This window comes from Gorilla gorilla, chromosome 2 (genome assembly GCF_029281585.2).
Source record: "Gorilla gorilla gorilla isolate KB3781 chromosome 2, NHGRI_mGorGor1-v2.1_pri, whole genome shotgun sequence".
Lineage (NCBI taxonomy): Eukaryota > Metazoa > Chordata > Mammalia > Primates > Hominidae > Gorilla > Gorilla gorilla.
Genome location: NC_086017.1, coordinates 197,725,609 through 197,744,312, shown reverse-complemented (window position 1 = coordinate 197,744,312; position 18,704 = coordinate 197,725,609). Strand labels below are relative to the sequence as shown.

Genomic DNA, 18,704 nt, shown 5'->3' with positions numbered 1-18,704 from the left:
TGCCCCCAGCTCTAAGTGAATTACCCCACTGTTGAGACCTGGAGACTTCCAGACAGATGAAAAGAGGTAGAGGGTTGGAAATGGTATGGGCCCTACGCAGCTAATACCTGTCCTGGAATTAAAGGGAATTTAGGGACTGAAACTGTGCTGGGCATTAGTTGCTCATGCCTCCTGGTGTTAGGAAAAGTATCTTTACTCATGCAATGCTTTCATGCTGAGATTTCAGCACATATATACTGCTGAAAAGATAAGTATCTTTATAAGTGAGTGGCTGAAGACATAAGAGAGGCATCTCTCCATGGTACGAGACTGCTCAGTTTAGGAGGTGATGCAGCTCAGGGTACAAGGCAGTGTACAGGGTAGAGTGCAGCCCAAGCCGAGGGCTCAGTCTCATTATTTCCAATCCCAGTCAACATGCTGAGACCAAGAAGAGTCAAAAAGGCGTCCTTCACTAGCCACTCTACGTGTGCACGCTCTGTCTCTGTCCATCGTCCCCATCGCCTCCCATGTCATGCAGCGCACCATACTCCTACAGAAGACTCTGTGTGATTCTCATGGCGGAAGGACAAGAGGGCTGGCATTCTGGGCTGGCCCTGGGCACTCAGCAGTGCGTGCTTTTTCTTTGGGGAAAGGCAGGACAACCAGCTTCTCCTCCATAGGCTCCAGGAAGAGGAAGGAAATATCCAGGGTTTCTCCCTGGGGATTCGTGGTTAGGTCCAGATGCACAGGAAAGGCCTCCTGAGGGCCCTTTTCCTGGGAATTTTTATCATCCAACTCAGGAAGATATTGGACAGATCCTCTTGGCCCAGCTTTGGAGGGGGAGTCTGTTGGGGGGGTGTTTTTCTGCTGGGATTCTTCCACCTTGGGAAGGTTTGTAGGTTTCTGGTTAACAGCAGAGTTTTCACTTCCAGTGGCTGGAGCCTGGAATGAGAACATTTTTGAATGTAGAGTTCCACAGGGAAAGTCCTCCCATGCCTAGTACCAGCCTAAGCTGATCTGTGCCTTTCTGTTGGAACATTTCAAAGGGAGACTAGGTAGAGGGATGGGCCTCCTGGTGAAAGGGTTAAAAAACAAAACAGATAAGGGCCAGGGTGAACCAGGACCTGTAGAAGCTTGACTGTGAGACTGTAAGTCTCACAATTTCAGAGCTGAATAATGGCCCAGAGAGGTTCAATGACTCACTCGAAGTCTCCAGCAAGCTATCTTTCTGTTCCCAGTAGTGGAAGCAGCAGGTGCCTTTCCTTGCCTGTTTATTCTGCACCAGGCCTTGTACAGCACCCTTCATTCAGGTCCTTTCACTTGATTCTCACAGGGATCTGAATGATGCAGTGTTGCAATCCCATTTTATAAATGGGGCAACCAAAACTCGAACAGGTAAGTATGTGCCTGTTACACAGCTCACAGGTACCAGAGCAAAACTGGATCCCAAGTGTCCTGTTTCAACTGCCTCAAATATACCAGGCACAAATATACCTCAAATATAAACTGCCTCTCAAATATACCAGGCTATCTTATAATAAGTGCACAATAAACACTTCTGGAAAGGGATTGAATATTTTCATGGAAATAACTTCTCCCTGTGGCTTGAGGTAAGGTTTCTTTGGAACGCTGAATTTAATGTCTCAGAGGCTTGAATCACATCCAAGCCAGCAGTTCCCTGTTTCTGAATTTGCCTTGTTTATTCTGCAGGACCATATTGTGACTGAAACAAGGCATAACAGGTCTTTGACTAGCTATCCTGTGGGTGCGGCCTCAGGCTAGCCTGCGGAAAGCGGTGAGCAAGGTGGTTGGGAAAATCAAAAGAGGGGGTAAGGTAGTGGCAGGTAACTATCGATAATCTGCTCTTCTTCACAGAAAGACAGGCAATTAGATTGAAAAATACCTGTAATTCAAAGAAGTCACAAGTCACAGAGACAAACTTTTCCCAGTGTGTTCGAGTCAGAGAACCTTTGCAAAGACCAACAGGCTAAAAGAGAAAATACAATGTCATGTGAGTATTACCAGTGATCACAGATGGAAATCAACTAGCTTTCTACTTGTGTAGATACACAGCCAATCAACATTTTTATGCTTCTACTATGTAACAGGTAGACTCTGAGTCAATTCTTTCTAGATCACCCCTACCAAGAAATCATCCAAATTAGGCTAAATTGCCTCCAATAATGAGAAACTCAGTATTTCTCGAGGAATGAAACTCTGTTTATTAAAAAAATTCTTTGTGTTGAGTGGAAAGTTATGTCTATACAACTTCTACCTCTTGGCCTTAGTTCTACCCTTGGGTCAATTAGAAAACGTGTTTTCATCTTTTATGTAGCAGCCCTTTAAGTGCGTTCCACCTGACATTTCTCTTCTCAGACAAAACCACTCTCAGCTCCTTAAATTTCTCTTTACTTAAAAGTAAAGTAGCTTTATTTCCTTATTACCAGTGTAATAGTTAGAATATAGATAAACAAAAGAAAATAAAGACCTGTAAATTGCATGAAATACATTTGTTACCTGCAGTGATTTGATTTCTTTCCTTCCAGTCTTTTTTTCCTATGCATATACATTTTTCTTCTACAAAATAGAGTCATATTATATATATATTACTCTATAACTCTATTTTGTCACTTAACAATATATTGTAAAAACCCTCTTATGGCACTGAATGATCTTCTAGGGTTTTTAAAATAATGGCTACCTAGTATTCCTCTGTGATGTTTAACAAGCTCTCTTTTGTTGGACAGCTAGATTGAATCTAATTTTTCTGTTGTTTAAACATTGAAGCTATATCTTTTCATGTATTCCTAGTTACTTCCTTAGGATAAATTCCTAGAGGAGGAATTTTAGAGTCATACCGTGTGTACATTTTCAAGCATAAATAGAGTGTTATAATAAAATGTTGCCTCAATTTCTAAAGAAGAGCTCTTAAATATATCCACGTAAAATTTACTAAATTTATCTAAAAATAAACTAAAAATAGAACTACCATTTGATCCAGCAATCCCACAGCTGGTTATTTACCTCCCCCCACCCCCGCCAACAAAGAAACTACTATAAGAAAAAGACAACTGCACTTGTATATTTATCACAGCACTATTCATAATAGCAAATACGTGAAGCCGATGTTGTGTCCATCAATGGATGGTTAGATTAAAATGTGATGTGCATGTGTGTGTGTGCGCACACACACACACCCATGGAATACCACTCAGCTATAAAAAAGAATAATATCATGTCCGTTGCATCAACATGGATGGAACTGGAGGCCATTATTCTAAGTGAAATGACTCAGAAACAGAAAGCCAAAAACCACATGTTCTCACTTAAAAGTGGAAGCTAAAGAAAGGGTATACATGGACACAAAGTAGAGTAACAGACACTGAAGACTCCAAAAGGTGAGAGGGTGGTGAGGGATGGAATACCATCCTGAGCTGGGCGCAGTGGCTCACACCTGTAATCCCAGCACTTTTGGAGGCTGAGGCAGGAGGATCACTTGAGGTTAGGAGTTCGAGACCAGCCTGGTCAACAGGGTGAAACCCTGTCTCTACCAAAAATACAAAAATTAGCCAGGTGAGGTGGCAGGTGCCTGTAGTCCCAGATACATGGGTGGTTGAGGCAGGAGAATCACTTGAACCCAGGAGGTGGAGGTTTGCAGGAAGCTGAGATTGCGCCACTGTACTCCAGCCTGGGCGACAGAGCAAAATTCTGTCTCAAAAAAAGAAAACAAAAAACAAAAAAACAAAAAACACCCTGAATACAATGTACACTATTTGGGTGATGGATACACTAAAAGCCCAGACTTCACTGCTATGCAATATATTAATGTAAGAAAACTGCACTTGTATCCCTAAATCTACAAAAAGAAAAAAAGTGTTTAAACAGATTGCCTAAATATTACTCTGTCACTCAGCTCCAGAGCATATTAAAAAAAAGACTAGAAATTCCTTAAAGTGGGAAAAGCCATTAAAGTATGAAGTGTCTGGGGAATGGTGCTTCAGCCTTTTCCTTCTCTTCATCACCAAGTCACAAAGAGGAGGGGCTCTCAGAGAACCTTCTGGAGAAACTGCAGGTACTTGCACCAAGGAGATCTGGCCACTCCCACCCTAGCTAGGATTTGCTGAGCTACCAAAGTTCATAGGCCTACCTGGCGCTGACACTGGAGTGGATCACAAAGAGACTTTATGAGTGTGCTGAACATGTGAGCCCTAGAGGCTGGGAACACATGTGGCATCCAGATTTAAAAGGGAGAAGTAAAAAGCTATCTCTTTTCAGGTGACATGATCATATAGAAAATCCTAAGAAATCCACTAGCAAACTATTAAAACTAATAAATGAGTTCATCAAGGTTATAGGATATAAGATCAATATAAAAAATCAATTGTCTTTCTACACACTTTCAATGAACAATCCAAAAATGAAATTAAGAAGACAGTTTCATTACATTAGCATCAAAGAGAACAAAATATTTGAAGAGTAAATTGACCAAAATAAATGAAAGTTTTTTACACTGAAAACTACAAAACTTTGTTGAAAGAAATTAAATGAGTTCTAAACAAATGGAAAGATACCACATATTCATGGAATTGAAAACTTAATATTGTTAAGATGACAGTACTTTCAACGTTGATGTACAGATTCAATGAAATCAAATATATCAAATTTCCAACTGCCTTTTTAAAAATAGAAATTGACAAACTGGTCCTAAAATCAGCATGAGAATTCAAGGCATCCAGGATACCCAAAGCAATCTTGAGCAAGAAGAACAAAATAGGAGGACTTAAATGTTCCAATCTCAAAACTTACTACGAAGCTATATAGTATTCAAGACAGTGTTATACCAGTATAAGCTTAGAAGTGTAGATCAATGGAATAAAATTGAGATTAAAGAAATAAACTCTTACATTTATGATCAACTGATCTTCAAGAAGTATGCCAAGACAACTACATGGGGGAAAGAATAGTCTTTTTAACAAATAGTGCTGGAAACAGTGGATGTTCACATGCAAAAGAATGAAGTTGAACTCCCTGCCTCACACCGTGTACGAAAACTCAAAATGTGTCATAGGCCTACATATAGGGGCTTATTTCTTTACTTTCAATTTTATTCCATTGATCTACATATCATTCTTATACCACCAAGACACTCTTAAATACCGTACCTTCTGTAGTAAGTTTTGAGTTTGGGAAGTATGTCTTCCTATTTTTTTTTCGTTGTTGTTCAAGATTATTTTGGCATTCTGGATCCCTTGCATTTTTACACATGTAAATCTTGGTGATTATGGATTAGGCAATGGTTTCTTAGATATGACATTAAAAGCATATTCAAAATAAGAAAAAATATATATAAATAGAACTTCATCAAAATTTAAAACTTCTGTATTTCAAAGAACGTTGTCAAGAAAGTGAATAGACAACCCAGAGAATGAGAGAAAAATACTTAAAAATATATATCTGATAAGGACATTGTATCTAGAATATGTAAAGACTCTTATTATTCAACAATGAAAAGATAAGCAACTGGATTTTAGGTGGGCAAATGATTTGCGTAGACATTTTTCCAAAGAAAACATACTAATGGATAATAAACACATTAAAAGATGCTCAGCATCATTAGTTATTAGGAAAATGCAAATAAAAATCATGATGAGGTACCAATTCATGCCCAGTAGGATGGCTATAACCAAAAGAAAGATCATAATAGGTGTTGGCAAAGATGTGGAGAAATTGAAACCCTCATACATTGCTGATGGGATTGCAAAACTGATGCATTCACAGTGGAAAACAGTATAGCAGTGAAAGGGTTAAACATGGGGCGTTTTTTGTTGTTTTTCATATGACAAAAACTCCACTCTGAGGTATATACTCAAGAGAAATGGAAACATGTGTACATAAAAACTTGTACACTTGTTCATAGTAGGAAACAACTCAAATGTTTATCAACTGATAGATGGATAAACAATAAACAATATCTATGCAATAAAATATTATTTGCATAATAAATTATGCAAAGAGGTAAAACTACATCTATTTATAGATGGAGAAGCTTTGAGAACACTATGCTAAGTGAAAGAAGCCAGATACAAAAGACCACATGCTGTATGATTCTATTTATATGAAATGTCCAGAATAGGCAAAGCCATAGAAACAGAAAGTAGGTAAATGGTTTCCAGGGGCTTGGTAAGGTGGCAATGGGGAATGACTGTTAGTGGGCATGAGGTTTCTTCTGAGGCTGATGAAAATATCCTAAAATAAGAAAGTGGTGATGGTGGCACAACTCTGTGAACATACAAAAAACTACTGAGCTGTACACCTTAAACGGATGAATTTTACAACATATGAATTATTTCTTAATAAAGCTGTTACTGTAAGTAAATGAGAGGAAAAGTATTTTGGTGCATTTTGCCCAGTTGCACTCCAACACATCGTGCCAAGTTAAATTCCCACCAGGTGTATTTCAGATGGCTTCAAGGCATACTTTCCTTCTTGGATGCCTCTTTGAATGAAGGCCTATTTGACTTTGTCCTTCTTAAAGAGTGGTCCAAGGAATGGAACACCATGCTGTATTACAAACGTAACTGGATTGTGTTAGACTGAAGCAGGGCCATTACCCATCACTGAGATGTCTATATTTTACAGCTCTATATAATCACTTTTGCAACTACTGATGAAAATCGCACTTACAATTGAATGCAGTCTGGATCTGTCTAATCTCTAACTAGTCAGATGCTCCTTGAGGGGAAGAAAAGCATCTCATGCCTTATGACACCTCATATGTAATTTATGCTCCACAAACACTTAGAGATGATCTGTGAACACTCAAATTATGAAGACATTCAGGAAAACTCACCACAGAGTCGGAGGACTGAAGTGAACAGCTGCTGGCCTGGGATTTGGTACATGGTGATTCTTTAATTAAGTATTCCACAAAGTAAGAAGGGCCGACCACCCACTGTTATGAGACAAGAGTTGAGACATAAAAATCAAACATTTCTGCCTAGGGAAAAGACTCAGGTTTGGCAGCGTTATATCTACAGAAACAATATGTCACCAGAGGCATTGTCAAGGCACATATCTGTTGTTCCGCAAATCCCCACACTGATCAAACCATGTACCATGATTTAGTTATTAAGAAAACATAATCTCACACCTTTCTTCTCTTCTTTAAGATTTGAGGCCGGGCATGGTGGCTTACGCCTGTAATCCCAGCACTTTGGGAGGCCGAGGCGGGCAGATCACGAGGTCAGGAGATCAAGACCATCCTGGCCAGCATAGTGAAACCCCATCTCTACTAAAAATACAAAAACTAGCTGGGCATGGTGGCGCATGCCTGTAATCCCAGCTACTCAGGAGGCAGAGGCAGGAGAATCCCCTGAACCAGGGAGTTGGAGGTTGCAGTGAGCCGAGATCGCGCCACAGCACTCTATCCTAGCGATAGAGTGAGACTCCGTCTCAAAAAAAAAAAAAAAAAAAAAAGATTTGAATGGGCCCTAAACACCTTCTTTTGATTTGTTTATTTTTCCTTATGTAGAATTGTCTTTTAGATTTTTCTGCTTATGAAAGAAATATCAGGCCAGGTATAGTGGTTCATGCCTGTAATCCTGGCACTTTGGGAGGCCAAGGTGGGTGGATTGTTTTGAGTCCAGGAGTTCGAGACCAGCCTGTGCAACATAGCGAGACCCAATCTCTACAAAAAATACAAAATTAGCCAGGTGTGGTGGTATGCACCTGGAGTCTCAGCTACTTGAGAGGCTGAGGTAGGAGGACTACTTGAGTCCACCCTGGGTGACAGAGTGTCTCTGTCTCAAAAAATAAAAAGAAAGAAAGAAATAGAGAGAGAGAGAGAAAAAAAAGAAAGGAGTGTTTCTGTCTCAAAAAATAAAAAGAAAGAATGAAATAGAGAGAGAAAGAAGGAAAGAAATCAACATAATCTAAATACAAATGAGCCTTCATTTTCCCTAATCCATAAAATTCAACACCCACTCTGGTCTTAAAATAGAGTAAAAGTTATGTTGTAAAATGGTCCATGATCAGTCACATTTGAGAATACAGCAGTAAGTGGTGAACGTATGGATAATCCCCCAAGGAGACTAGGAGTTCATTTCTGTTCTTGCCTTAAGGTTAGGGAAGCAAAATCAAGCCTCCTGACTCTTGTAGAAATGCCATGGAATCACTTAGAAAGTGAAACATGATAGAATGGGCATCAGGTCTATCAAAGTGGGGAAAGTAGAGAAAGGTATTTTGGTTCTAATCAAAATGAGTGCCTTGACATTTTCCTCCCAGCTTAGGAACCTACAGCAACAGTTATGAGACACACTGTGTAACTGGCTTGAGCAGTTTTAGCCTTACCTGGCTAGAAGCCCTGGTGACTTTGAAGAGAGAATACTGCTTGGATGTGTTCTCATTGTTGTATTTCGCAAGAGACTCGGTGGCAGCCTCCAGCACTTGGCGATTGGAAGAGTCAGTGGGTATGGAGCTTGGGCAGTCAGGGCACGTCATGTAAATCTTTTTTTTTGAAACTGTTGATGCCAATAACATAAGTTTTTAAATATTATTAATTTTTAATAAATCATATGACTGTAAAGAGGCAAGGATGGGGTGAGGAAGACATTTTCTGGAATAGAAGTTAGCTGTCAGCAGTGTTTTCTGTAATGACCATGTATTACTTTCACAATTAAAAAAGAGACCAAAACAAAGCAAAGTTTTCACCTCACACACATTTACTCTGAGAATTTTGTTCAAAGACACATAATATAGTATATTAAAATAGGACCTTTTCCTCCAACTAGTTCACTATCTTTTCTCATTATTGACCCTGTAAAGTAGACTGTCTTCAGAGGTTGGGATTTCATTACTGCAATATCTTATTTACCTTTCAGTTCCTAACACCGAACATCATATCTGATACATAGGAAGTGCTTAGTAAATGCTTGTAGAATGAATGGATAAGTGAATGGCATAGTAGAAGGCGGAAGCGCACCCCGTTTGGTTAGAAATGCAAGTGAGATCTGTCAAAGGATACAAAATTACAGCTAGATAGGGGGATAAGTTCTAGTGTTCTGGACCACTGTAGGATGACTACAGTTAACAATAAGATAAAATTTCAAATAGCTAGAAGGATATTGAATGTTCCCGACACAAGGAAGTGATAAAGGTTTGAGATGATGGATATACTAATAACCTAATCCGATCACAATACAGTATATATATGGAAATATCACTATATACGCCATAAATAGGTACAACTATTATTTATCAATAAAAAATAAGACTAAATATTTTTTTAAGAAGAAAAATGCAAGTGAGCCAGAAAACAAAATGGGTCAAGTCACTGTGTGACTGGGTAGAATGATCACATTAAGTACAGTCAGATTTCTGTTTGGGAGGAGCTGAGGTCAATAAGCCTAGTGTGAAAGTCAAGGTACAGAATTTATCTTGAAGCTGCTTTTGCAGAGCAAACACATTGTTTTTAGAAATTTTGTGTTTATCTGCATGCACTTGGGGACTGGTGGAGATAATGGGGGACTTCCAGCTACAGCTTGTCACTCCTGAATCATCACTACCTGTCACTTCCTGACCTCCCATAGCTCTGATACTTATGACTTCCATTTAAGTCCTGAGACTGTTTACTACTTGCTGTTCTGTGAATCTTGCCTTCACAACCAGGAACCTTAAACTGTGCCTAACAAAATGTTTGCTCGCTTGCCTTGTTATTCAAAGCAACCAGCAGCATTCTTATCTCCTGGAGCTGATTAGAGATGCAGGATCTCAGGTCCTGACCAAGACCTGTGGAATCAGAATCTACACTTGCACAGGATCCACCAGGGGAGCGACACGCACGTAGTCGTTCGACAGGGGACCAAATTCTGTTTTCCTGCACTGTGGATGCTCTCTTTCCAAAGACCTTCCCTTGAAAAGAGGAAGGTCCCAAATGAATGCATGTGCATATTTCAAGTGTCATTAAGTTTCAGCCTCATTTCTAGTCCAATTATTTATTTAACAACATTATTGACACCTTCTACTTGGTGGGAACTGAGGAAGGGTGCAGCAGGAGGAGGAAAGGAGAAACTATTCTACATGATGTAAGATATGCGACCCTCAAATCAAGGCAGTGCATTATGTGTTCCCTGAGTAGTTTAGACAAAGTTTTATAGGAATGCAGATTACAAAAGCACCATTCCTTTCTAGAATAGAGAACACTGTGGAAGAAGTGGTGGTGGTCCTTAAAGAATAGGTGTGTTCCAAGGTCAGAGGTCATCAGGGGAGGGCATGCTCAGCAGAGGGAGAGGCACAAGCAAGACACAGAGACTGGAAAGTGCAGTGCATGTTCAGAAAACAGTGTGGCATCCAGTAGAATGGAGTGAAGAGCTGGTGTAGTCTGGGAAATAATGGCAGAGACAGCAAGAAAGGAAGCCTGAGGGAACAGTCATAGAAATTATACCATTTATGTCAGACTGAAAATGTAAGATCTGATGCAGCATATAAATGTAGAGGTAGTTTAGTAAGATTAATTGTGAGAAGAGGAGCAGTATAGGATGAATTTCAGTAAGGAGGTAAGTACTGGAAATATTAAGAAACTGGCATTAAGAATAAACAGAAAATAAGAATGAGAGATACCCTATACATTCTTGGCAAAGCCCTGGTTAAGTACTCTTTTCCATCCTTTATTAAAACTAACAAAATCGTAGTGATTTCTTACCTGGGCGAAGAGTACAGTTATAAGCAGCTAAATAGAGAACTCTACTTGGGTTGTTCATATAAAATATTGCTTTGCATTGACCGTAAACCTGAAACCAACAAATGCATTTTATGACATAGCGAATGCAACTATGAGCTTTTAAAATACCTCCAAAATTAAAGTCAGACATTTTCTTTTAAAGTAGTTAGAAACTTAAGATCAAATTCTGTGGTTTTGGCTGGGAGGAACTGCAGTTGATGATCAAACTGTTTAACCTTTCCCTAGGACACAGCTAGAATATGTTTCCCAGCCTCCCCAACAGGTGTGACTGCGTATAATTGAGTTCTAACCACAGGAAGGTGAGCAGAAGTGAGGTGTAACCATTTCCAGATCTGGCTCATAAGGGTCTCCCACGTTCTCACTGTCCTCTATGCTCTTTCTCTGTGCACAGCTTGATGCAGATGAGCAGGTAACCATGGAAGTCGTGAGCTGAGGCTGCAGAGTCTAGAGCCAGAGTGTGGAATAAACATGGGTCTCAAATCACCCCTGGAGCAAAGCCCCCATCTAATCAGGAACTTCTACTTTCAACTTTACATGCGTGAGAAATGAACTTCTATCATGTTAGAGTGAGTATACAGTTTTTGTGTCTGTGTTTTAGTAGCTAGTGTCACCATAACAAATATAATTCACAACAGGATATTCACTTTTCAAAATCAAGTTGGGTACAGTTTGACCAATTGGCTACATAATTAGGAAAATATCTTGATCAAATAGTTGTCTTCTAAACACTTATATCACTATTCTGTACTCACATTGTAAAGTTTTATATCAATGAATGAAAATCATCGCAGGATAATTAAGAATGAAATGAAATGGATTATCTATTTTCAAGTCTCTTCTATGATCATCTTTAGAAGATTAATTCTGAGGCCCTTTATTATGCTCTGTGGTTTCAGGAAATCCTTACACGGTGCCCTTGAGAGCTTTGATACTGCAAGTCATCCATTTTCCTCCCCTCAAACCTGGCATCGGTGTTTATTAAAACAAAGCAAAATAAAACAAATAGACAAAGCTCTACCTCCATCACTTCTGCAGTCTACATTAACCCCACGTCCAGAATATTCACACCTCAGGTCTTTTTCTCACAATTTAAACACTGGTTCAGAGCCTAACGGAAGGTCTTGGAGATAAAAACACAACTTGGGGCAACTTTTCCATTCTGTTCTGCATGACCCCAATGGGACTTCTCAGAAACCCCTCTCATGAATTAAACTTGTTCTGTCTAGAGCATTAGAATAAGCTTATGGGCACCTGCCAGGAGATTATAAAGTGGGCCATTTAAAAGATGACAGATATTGAGCACCCTTGACCCTGTAGAAAGAGTGTACCTACTTGCTTTCCCTAGGGCCCTTAATGGTTTATAAAAACAAGCACTCACTGATTCAAAAAATATCCTCATTCCACAGTCTTGCCCTGCCTTCTTACTGAGCACATGGCAGTCAGTCTCTAGCACATCCAGTGCAAGATAGAACAGAGATCCCAGGCCATCCTGTGGGAAGGGGTAGAGAAATGCAATACATTTCACAGGAAGTAGAAACCCAGAAAGACCACACAAAAAAACCCCTGCTTTATGGCAAAGCCAGAGAATGTTTGTGAAGATGCCCCGTAAACCATTACATCTGACACAAGTGTCAGAGTAGGATCACTGTTAACACTTGTTTTTACTAACAATAAGTGCGTTGTCGCTGACCCTGGCAGAGGAGAACAGAGAGTTCTCGGCAGGGCTTCCAATACGGAAAACACCTGCCAGGGTGTCTCTGGGTTCCCTCACCCTGGCCAGTCTCTCCAGCTTGCCCACATCCCTGCCTCAGAGTGGGAATCGTCACTGCTTGCCTGTCTGTATTCCTGGGCGTCGTTCACTCGGTTGAGTCTCAGCACATAGCCGTCCTTTCTGTCTTTGTTAATGTCCCGCAGGGCAAAGCCTGCAACTGCCAGCACATCTGAGTCATTGCAGCCCCGGGAGAGCAGAGCCGAGGGGTTGAGGGCCAGCTGGGGTGGAGACATTGCTCCACAGCACAGGACTAGGATGCAGAGTGCCAGGGGAAGGAGCAGACCCATTCTGTGGAGAACAAGGCCCAGGATGGGTCAGTTTGTGGAGCTGCAGGGACTGGCTGGCTTGTGAGGCTCTTTAAGGCAGACTTGAGCGGTTTTGTTACAATTGGAAGGGCTAACCAAGTTCACCTTGAATTCTGAACTTGGATTTTCCTAAGTCAGTACTTTGGAGAGCATTTCCCAATGATTCTAACCTTAGACCCTTGAGCAACCTCGTATCCACCTGTACATACAAATGAATTTAAGTTTCCCAACTGTTTCCTGAGAAATCATAACTTTCCTTCAAGGCTCTTATGATTAGATTCTGATTTGCAGGTCCCCTCCTGAATAGGAATATGGAGGACTGTCCCATTCTCCCCCTCTCCCCTAGCACCTTTGCTGTGGAGGTCTCCTTGGCCACTCTAATAGTTATCTCATGTCCCAATGGTGCTCGATGAATTCAGACTTCCTGGCTGACACTCTGTGTGCAAAGCCCTTGTTACATCAGGGAGGTGGTTGAACCCCACAGTCGTCTGCCAGAAGCACAGTTGGGATTCCTTAAGCACTTTGGCCATCTGGGTGGAAAATGTTCTACTTATCATCATTTAAGTTATTTTTAAACAATGACTTTACTTAAGGGGAAAAAGTCAAAGAGATATAAAAAGTTCTCACATTGTATTTCAAGCTTATTCTTCCTTTTATGCATATGTATGGAAGCAAACTCATTAAGAGACTAAAACCCCATACTCTTGCTAAAAGAAAGATACTGAAGGGCAGGTGGGTGGCAACACATTGGTTGGGACTCTTGCCTTCTTCTTCTTTTTTTTTTTTTTTAGCTTCTATTTGTGATTCAGAAAGGTTCTACTTATTGGGACCATAAAAAAGACAATTATCTTTTAAAAACTTTGTATTTCAACAAAAAACACATATCAGCAGTAGTTTGTCACGAGAGAAAAGAGACAAAATGGGAAAGAAGCCTCTAGAAGAGGTTATCATGAAGGGCATTCTATAAAGTCCTAGTCTATGAGGTGAGTAACCACCCCCTAACTCTCTCCCTACTCCGAGCCCTTCTCTTCCTTCCTGTCCCTGTCCAAGGATTCTGCATTCAAATAAGTTTAGGAACTGCTGAATCCTTCTGTGTGCTTGCTGGTACACAGTGGTGGCTATTGTGTAATGCTGATAGGATTATCCTATCCTGATGAGGGCTCCACCCTCATGAATGGAATATGCCATTATCTCAAAAGTGAGTTCCTGGTGAAAGGATGTGTTTGGTCCTCTTCTTTCTTCCTTTCACCTATGTGATGCCTTCCACCATGTTATGATGTAGCATGAAGGCTCTCAGCAGGTATAGCCCCTCGATCTTAGACTTCCCAGCCCCCAAAACCATGAGCCAAAGTAATTTCTGTTCATTATAAATTCCCTGGTCTCTGATATTCTGTTATAACTACATAAAACTAACTGAGGCACAGCTCTAATTAATTTCTGGAGAGAAATAGTTTTTGAGGTTTGATTGAAAAACCCAAATCTAAAGATCCCAGCTCTGTGGATGTGGGCTGTAGGCATTGTTTTCAAATAGGAACGATACTAGCAAAATGGGTACAAAAACCAGACATTCAGATTCTGGGGCACAACAAAGGTTTAGCTTCAGCCAGTGAGGAGACAAACATTCATTGAGCTTGAGCAATGTACAGAAAGAGGTTGAGAAGGATCTGGGGCCTGAGGACACAGAACAAAGAGGAGGAGAATGGTCTGGGACCTGAGGAATATATTAGACTTATATAGGTGAAGGCCATGAGTGCAACTAAAATAAAAGGCAGGACTCAAACAGATAAAAAGATCCAATAACATGGAAATTGTGCACCACCACTTATGCACCTGGGTTTCAACCCAGTCTCAAACAACCGGAGCTGGCCTTCTCCTAGGCTGTGGAGTATGGGAGCCCTGGGAGAGGAAGCAGGGGAAGAGTCCAGCCTTTGGCGTCAGGCAGTCTTGGGTTTAAATTCCACCTCTTCCACTGCACGGTAAGAGGGCCTGTGACACTGGGTGTGCCACAGAGCATTTTGTTTCCTTATTCATAAAACAATGGCACTCCCAGCATATGTATACATGCACAGTTGCACCTGCCTGTAGAAAGAGAATAGAGTTCCTCTTTCCCTAGAAGCCCAACCCAGGTACACTTGTGTTTGGTTCCCATCACATATGGGAACAACTTTAGTATCAGCATGGAAGTTAAATTTCAGCTCCGGAGTGAAGAACAAGACTGTGGAGATAGATCAATCTAGGCTTTGTCGAATCCAGTGCTGTCTAATAGAAATACAATGCAAGTTACATATTTAATTTTAAAATTTCTCATATCTGCATTCAAAAAGTAAAAAGAAACAGATGATATTAATTTTAACAATATTTTGCTTAACCTATTAATCCAAAATATTATAATTTCAATATGTGATTAACATAAAAATTATGAAAGGCACAGTTTACATTCTTTGTTTCACACTATGGCATACCCCAATTTGGAGTAGCCACATTTAACACGCTCAAGAGTTGCATGTGGGTACCTTATCAGACAGCCCAGGTCTAGCTCTTGGGAGCCTCAGGCTCCTCCCATGTAAAAGGAAGGTAGCAGGATTCTCCATCTCCTGAGGTTGCAGTATGGACTTATCACAGGGGAAGTATGCAAAGGTGCTTAGCACAGCCCTGGTGCACAGGACGTCCAGAGACAACGTCCAAGGACAGCTGTCAGTGCTGTGACTGTACTCTGTGGTCCTCACTTTGTCTCCCACAGTGCAGATTCTTATGTGACTCTGCCAGTGGCCTTTTTCTGGTTACACTTGAATGGATGCATCGCCAGGTGAACCAGGTTGGGAGAAACAAGGCTGATTTTCCTTGGGAGGGAGAGGCAGGGGGCTTCCTGGCCTGCCCACCTCCTGACACAGGTGTGATCCAGGGCAGTGACTTAGGATTATTGATTTGAGAACAGGGAGAGATCAGACAGGTGAGACATTGTTGGCTGCAGAGCTGAGAGAGACACAGCACACGTGATTAGGCATCTGGGGAATTAGAAATCTAGGTACCAAGTCTTGGCCTAAGGGGACAGGATGTGTACTTAGCAAAACTGGACGGCAGCCATGGCTCCAAAATACCAGGTGGGAGCTGCCTGGTACATGATGGTCTCTACAGCTAGTTGCTGTGTTTCTCTCGCTCTTCCCTTTCCTCCCTTTATCTTTTCTTCCTTCCACAAACACTGAATGAACATCTACTCCAACCACTGCCAAGGCCCAGCACTATATATGAAACTGATATGTCTCAGTGTGTGCCCAGCCCTGTGCTAAACACTCTGTGTTCCTTCTCTCATGTAAGCCCATGACCAACCGAGGCCTGTAGGTACCACTATTATTCCCATTGTACAGATAAGGAGGCTGAGGAACAGAAAGGTTACACTGCCTACCTGAGGTCTTATAGCCAGGGTTTGCATCCAACCTATATGGCTTCAGAGAAGAAGGCATGGTTCTTGCCCTCAAGGAGTGGATGCTAGGAACGCACCAAGGGGAGAAACTAGTTCTACTGGGGAAGTCAAGACAGGCTTCCTAGAGGGGGTAACATTCACTCTGGAGCTTGAAGGAGGAACAGAGTATGCCTGAGGCACGAGGCAGGGAGCGTATTTAACAGAGCGTTCACTTTTCCTGCAGGAGCTGTAAAGGCAACAACTGTAAATCACGTCGTTTACTTTCTATGTCCTTGCAACTTTCGCAGCTGTCTCCTCTGCCATTGGGATAGTATTTGCTGCTCCCAAACCACCCGCTAGCCTCAGGGCTACCTTGTGGCAGTTTTTCCTTGACTCCTTCCTGAAGTATCCTATGTTTGGAATCTCCCTCTTCCTCTTAATTTTATCAGCCATATTTAGACAATGTGTGGAAAAAAATCAAAATGTTTAGAGAACACTTTTCAGAATGAAAAATATTCTTAGGGCAAATCTGCCTTATAGCATCAAAAGTGGGATTTCCTCCACAAATCCCTATGGCAGTATGGCTAAGAGCACAGGGGTTCAAATCCCAGCTCCACCACTCATCAGGTCTGTCCAAGGATGGGTTTCTCACATTCTCTGAGGCTACAGCTAATCCACAGGATGGACGTGAAGACCAGGGGAGATTTTATACACTAAGTGCCTGGCATGCAGTTTGCCCTTAGTACCTCACCAAAGAAATTCTAAAAGATAAGAAGGGGGCAGGTAGGATCTTCAAGCCATATCTCATACTCACAGTTGTGCTGGTTTACGAAAAGATGTCAAGGATGCTGTAGGCGCAGTCCTTTCAGGGAAGAAGCTCCCGAGCCAGAGCCTCAGCTTTGCCAGTCACACCTTCAGGGTTCCTGAGGACCCAGAGTTGTTCAGGCCTGGGGGTGAGTACACTGACCCTATGCACAGGCAACTGATACATAAGCCAGAAGCCGGTTTGTTAATTTGTACTGGAGACTGATGCCTCTCCTAGTGGCTCTCCAGCAGGGCTGGACAAATGCTGACAAGTTCTTCCTCTCTGATTGTCCTTTTATATCTTGCAAACAGATTGCATTGTCACTTCAGAACACCTGGTAACAATACAGGTGGTTAGCTGGATTCCAGTGCCAGGCATACACCCTAAATCCTGAATTGAAGGCAGGGTGATAGGCAGAAGGCTAAGCTTTAATTAGGTACAGTCTTTTGTCGCAGGAGCTGCCCTACACTTTGCACAGACCTGGGCTCTTCCCAGATTACCTCATCAACATCTTTACAAGCCAACTCAGAGAGTGCAGCAACCCTGTAGATGGACTGCTTCACCCAGTGCTGCTGGTTCTTATGGCTGTCACTCCCAATGGGTAGTTTTATTGCCAAATTCCATCATAAACAGTACTACCCGTACCCTGACCAAAGAAGGAAAGGGGAATTAACACGACCACCCGCCTACTGTATACCAGGTGCTGTGCTAAATGTGAGGTACGTACATTTCATCCTATGAGGCTTTGTTGGGAGGTATCTTCATCCCATTTGACCATTGCATCACCTCAAAGCGTGTGTCCTTTCAAATACCCCACAGTGATAACATCTGCCAGATTAACAGAGCCAGGGTCTAATGGCAAACCATATCCTCACGGAGAGGTCACGGCTCTGGCACGTTTTCTCTCAGTGGAAACTCAGCTATGATTCAGTTGCTTCTTTCCTGGATTTGTCCTGAATATTGGAGATTTTTAAAGTTCTGATGAAGAAAGAAAAGTATATGGGTACAAAAATTAACTCAGATGGATGAAAGATTTAAATGCAAGACCTCAAACTATAAAAATCTTAAAAGAAAACCTAGGAAATACCCTTTTAAATGTCAGCCTTGGCAAAGGATTTTTGGCTGTCCCCAAAAACAATTACAACAAAAACAAAAATTGATAAGTGGAACCTAATTAAACTAAAGAGATTCTGCACAGCAAAAGAAACTACCAACAGAGTAAACAGACAACCTAAAGATAGTGAGAAAATATTCACAAGCTATGCATATGACAATATGCAAAATATGCATATTCTAATACCCAGAATCTACAGGGAATGTAAATCAACAAACAAAAGTGAACAACCCCATTAAAAAGTGGGCAAAGTATATGAGCAGACTCTTCTCAAAAGAGGACATACAAGCAGCCAAGAAAGCATGAAAAAGTACTCATCACTACTAATCATCAGAGAAATGCAAATCAAAACCACATTGAGATACCATCTCCTACCAGTCGCAACGACTATTATTAAAAAGTCAAGGCCAGGAGCGGTGGCTCATGCCTGTAATCCCAGCACTTTGGGAGGCCGAGGCGGGCAGATCACGAGGTCAGGAGTTTGAGACCAGCCTGACCAACATGGTGAAACCCCATCTCTACTAAAAATACAAACATTAGCTGGGCATGGTGGTGCACGCCTGTAATCCCAGCTACTCAGGAGGCTGAGGCA

The 18,704-nt window shown here is 41.4% G+C and overlaps 1 protein-coding gene and 1 long non-coding RNA gene across 3 annotated transcripts in view; one reads left to right on the top strand and one right to left on the bottom strand.

Moving 5' to 3' along the window:
- The window catches only part of LOC129532497 (uncharacterized), a 115,231-nt gene that overhangs the window by 64,179 nt on the left and 32,348 nt on the right, over positions 1-18,704 (top strand). For both annotated transcript variants that reach the window (XR_010133022.1, XR_008678275.2), the window contains exon 2: positions 11,109-11,283. This is a non-coding gene — a long non-coding RNA (uncharacterized lncRNA). The remainder of the gene's footprint in view (positions 1-11,108; positions 11,284-18,704) is intronic.
- On the bottom strand, positions 241-17,830 carry FETUB (fetuin B). The gene is made up of 9 exons (XM_004038168.3): positions 17,726-17,830; positions 17,008-17,332; positions 12,551-12,776; positions 12,096-12,206; positions 10,679-10,766; positions 8,329-8,498; positions 6,830-6,931; positions 1,883-1,966; positions 241-921 (listed from the first exon to the last, which is right to left on the bottom strand). The coding sequence occupies exons 3-9, from the start codon at positions 12,773-12,775 to the stop codon at positions 553-555; spliced, it is 1,149 nt and encodes a 382-aa protein (XP_004038216.3). The 5' UTR covers position 12,776; positions 17,008-17,332; positions 17,726-17,830; the 3' UTR covers positions 241-552.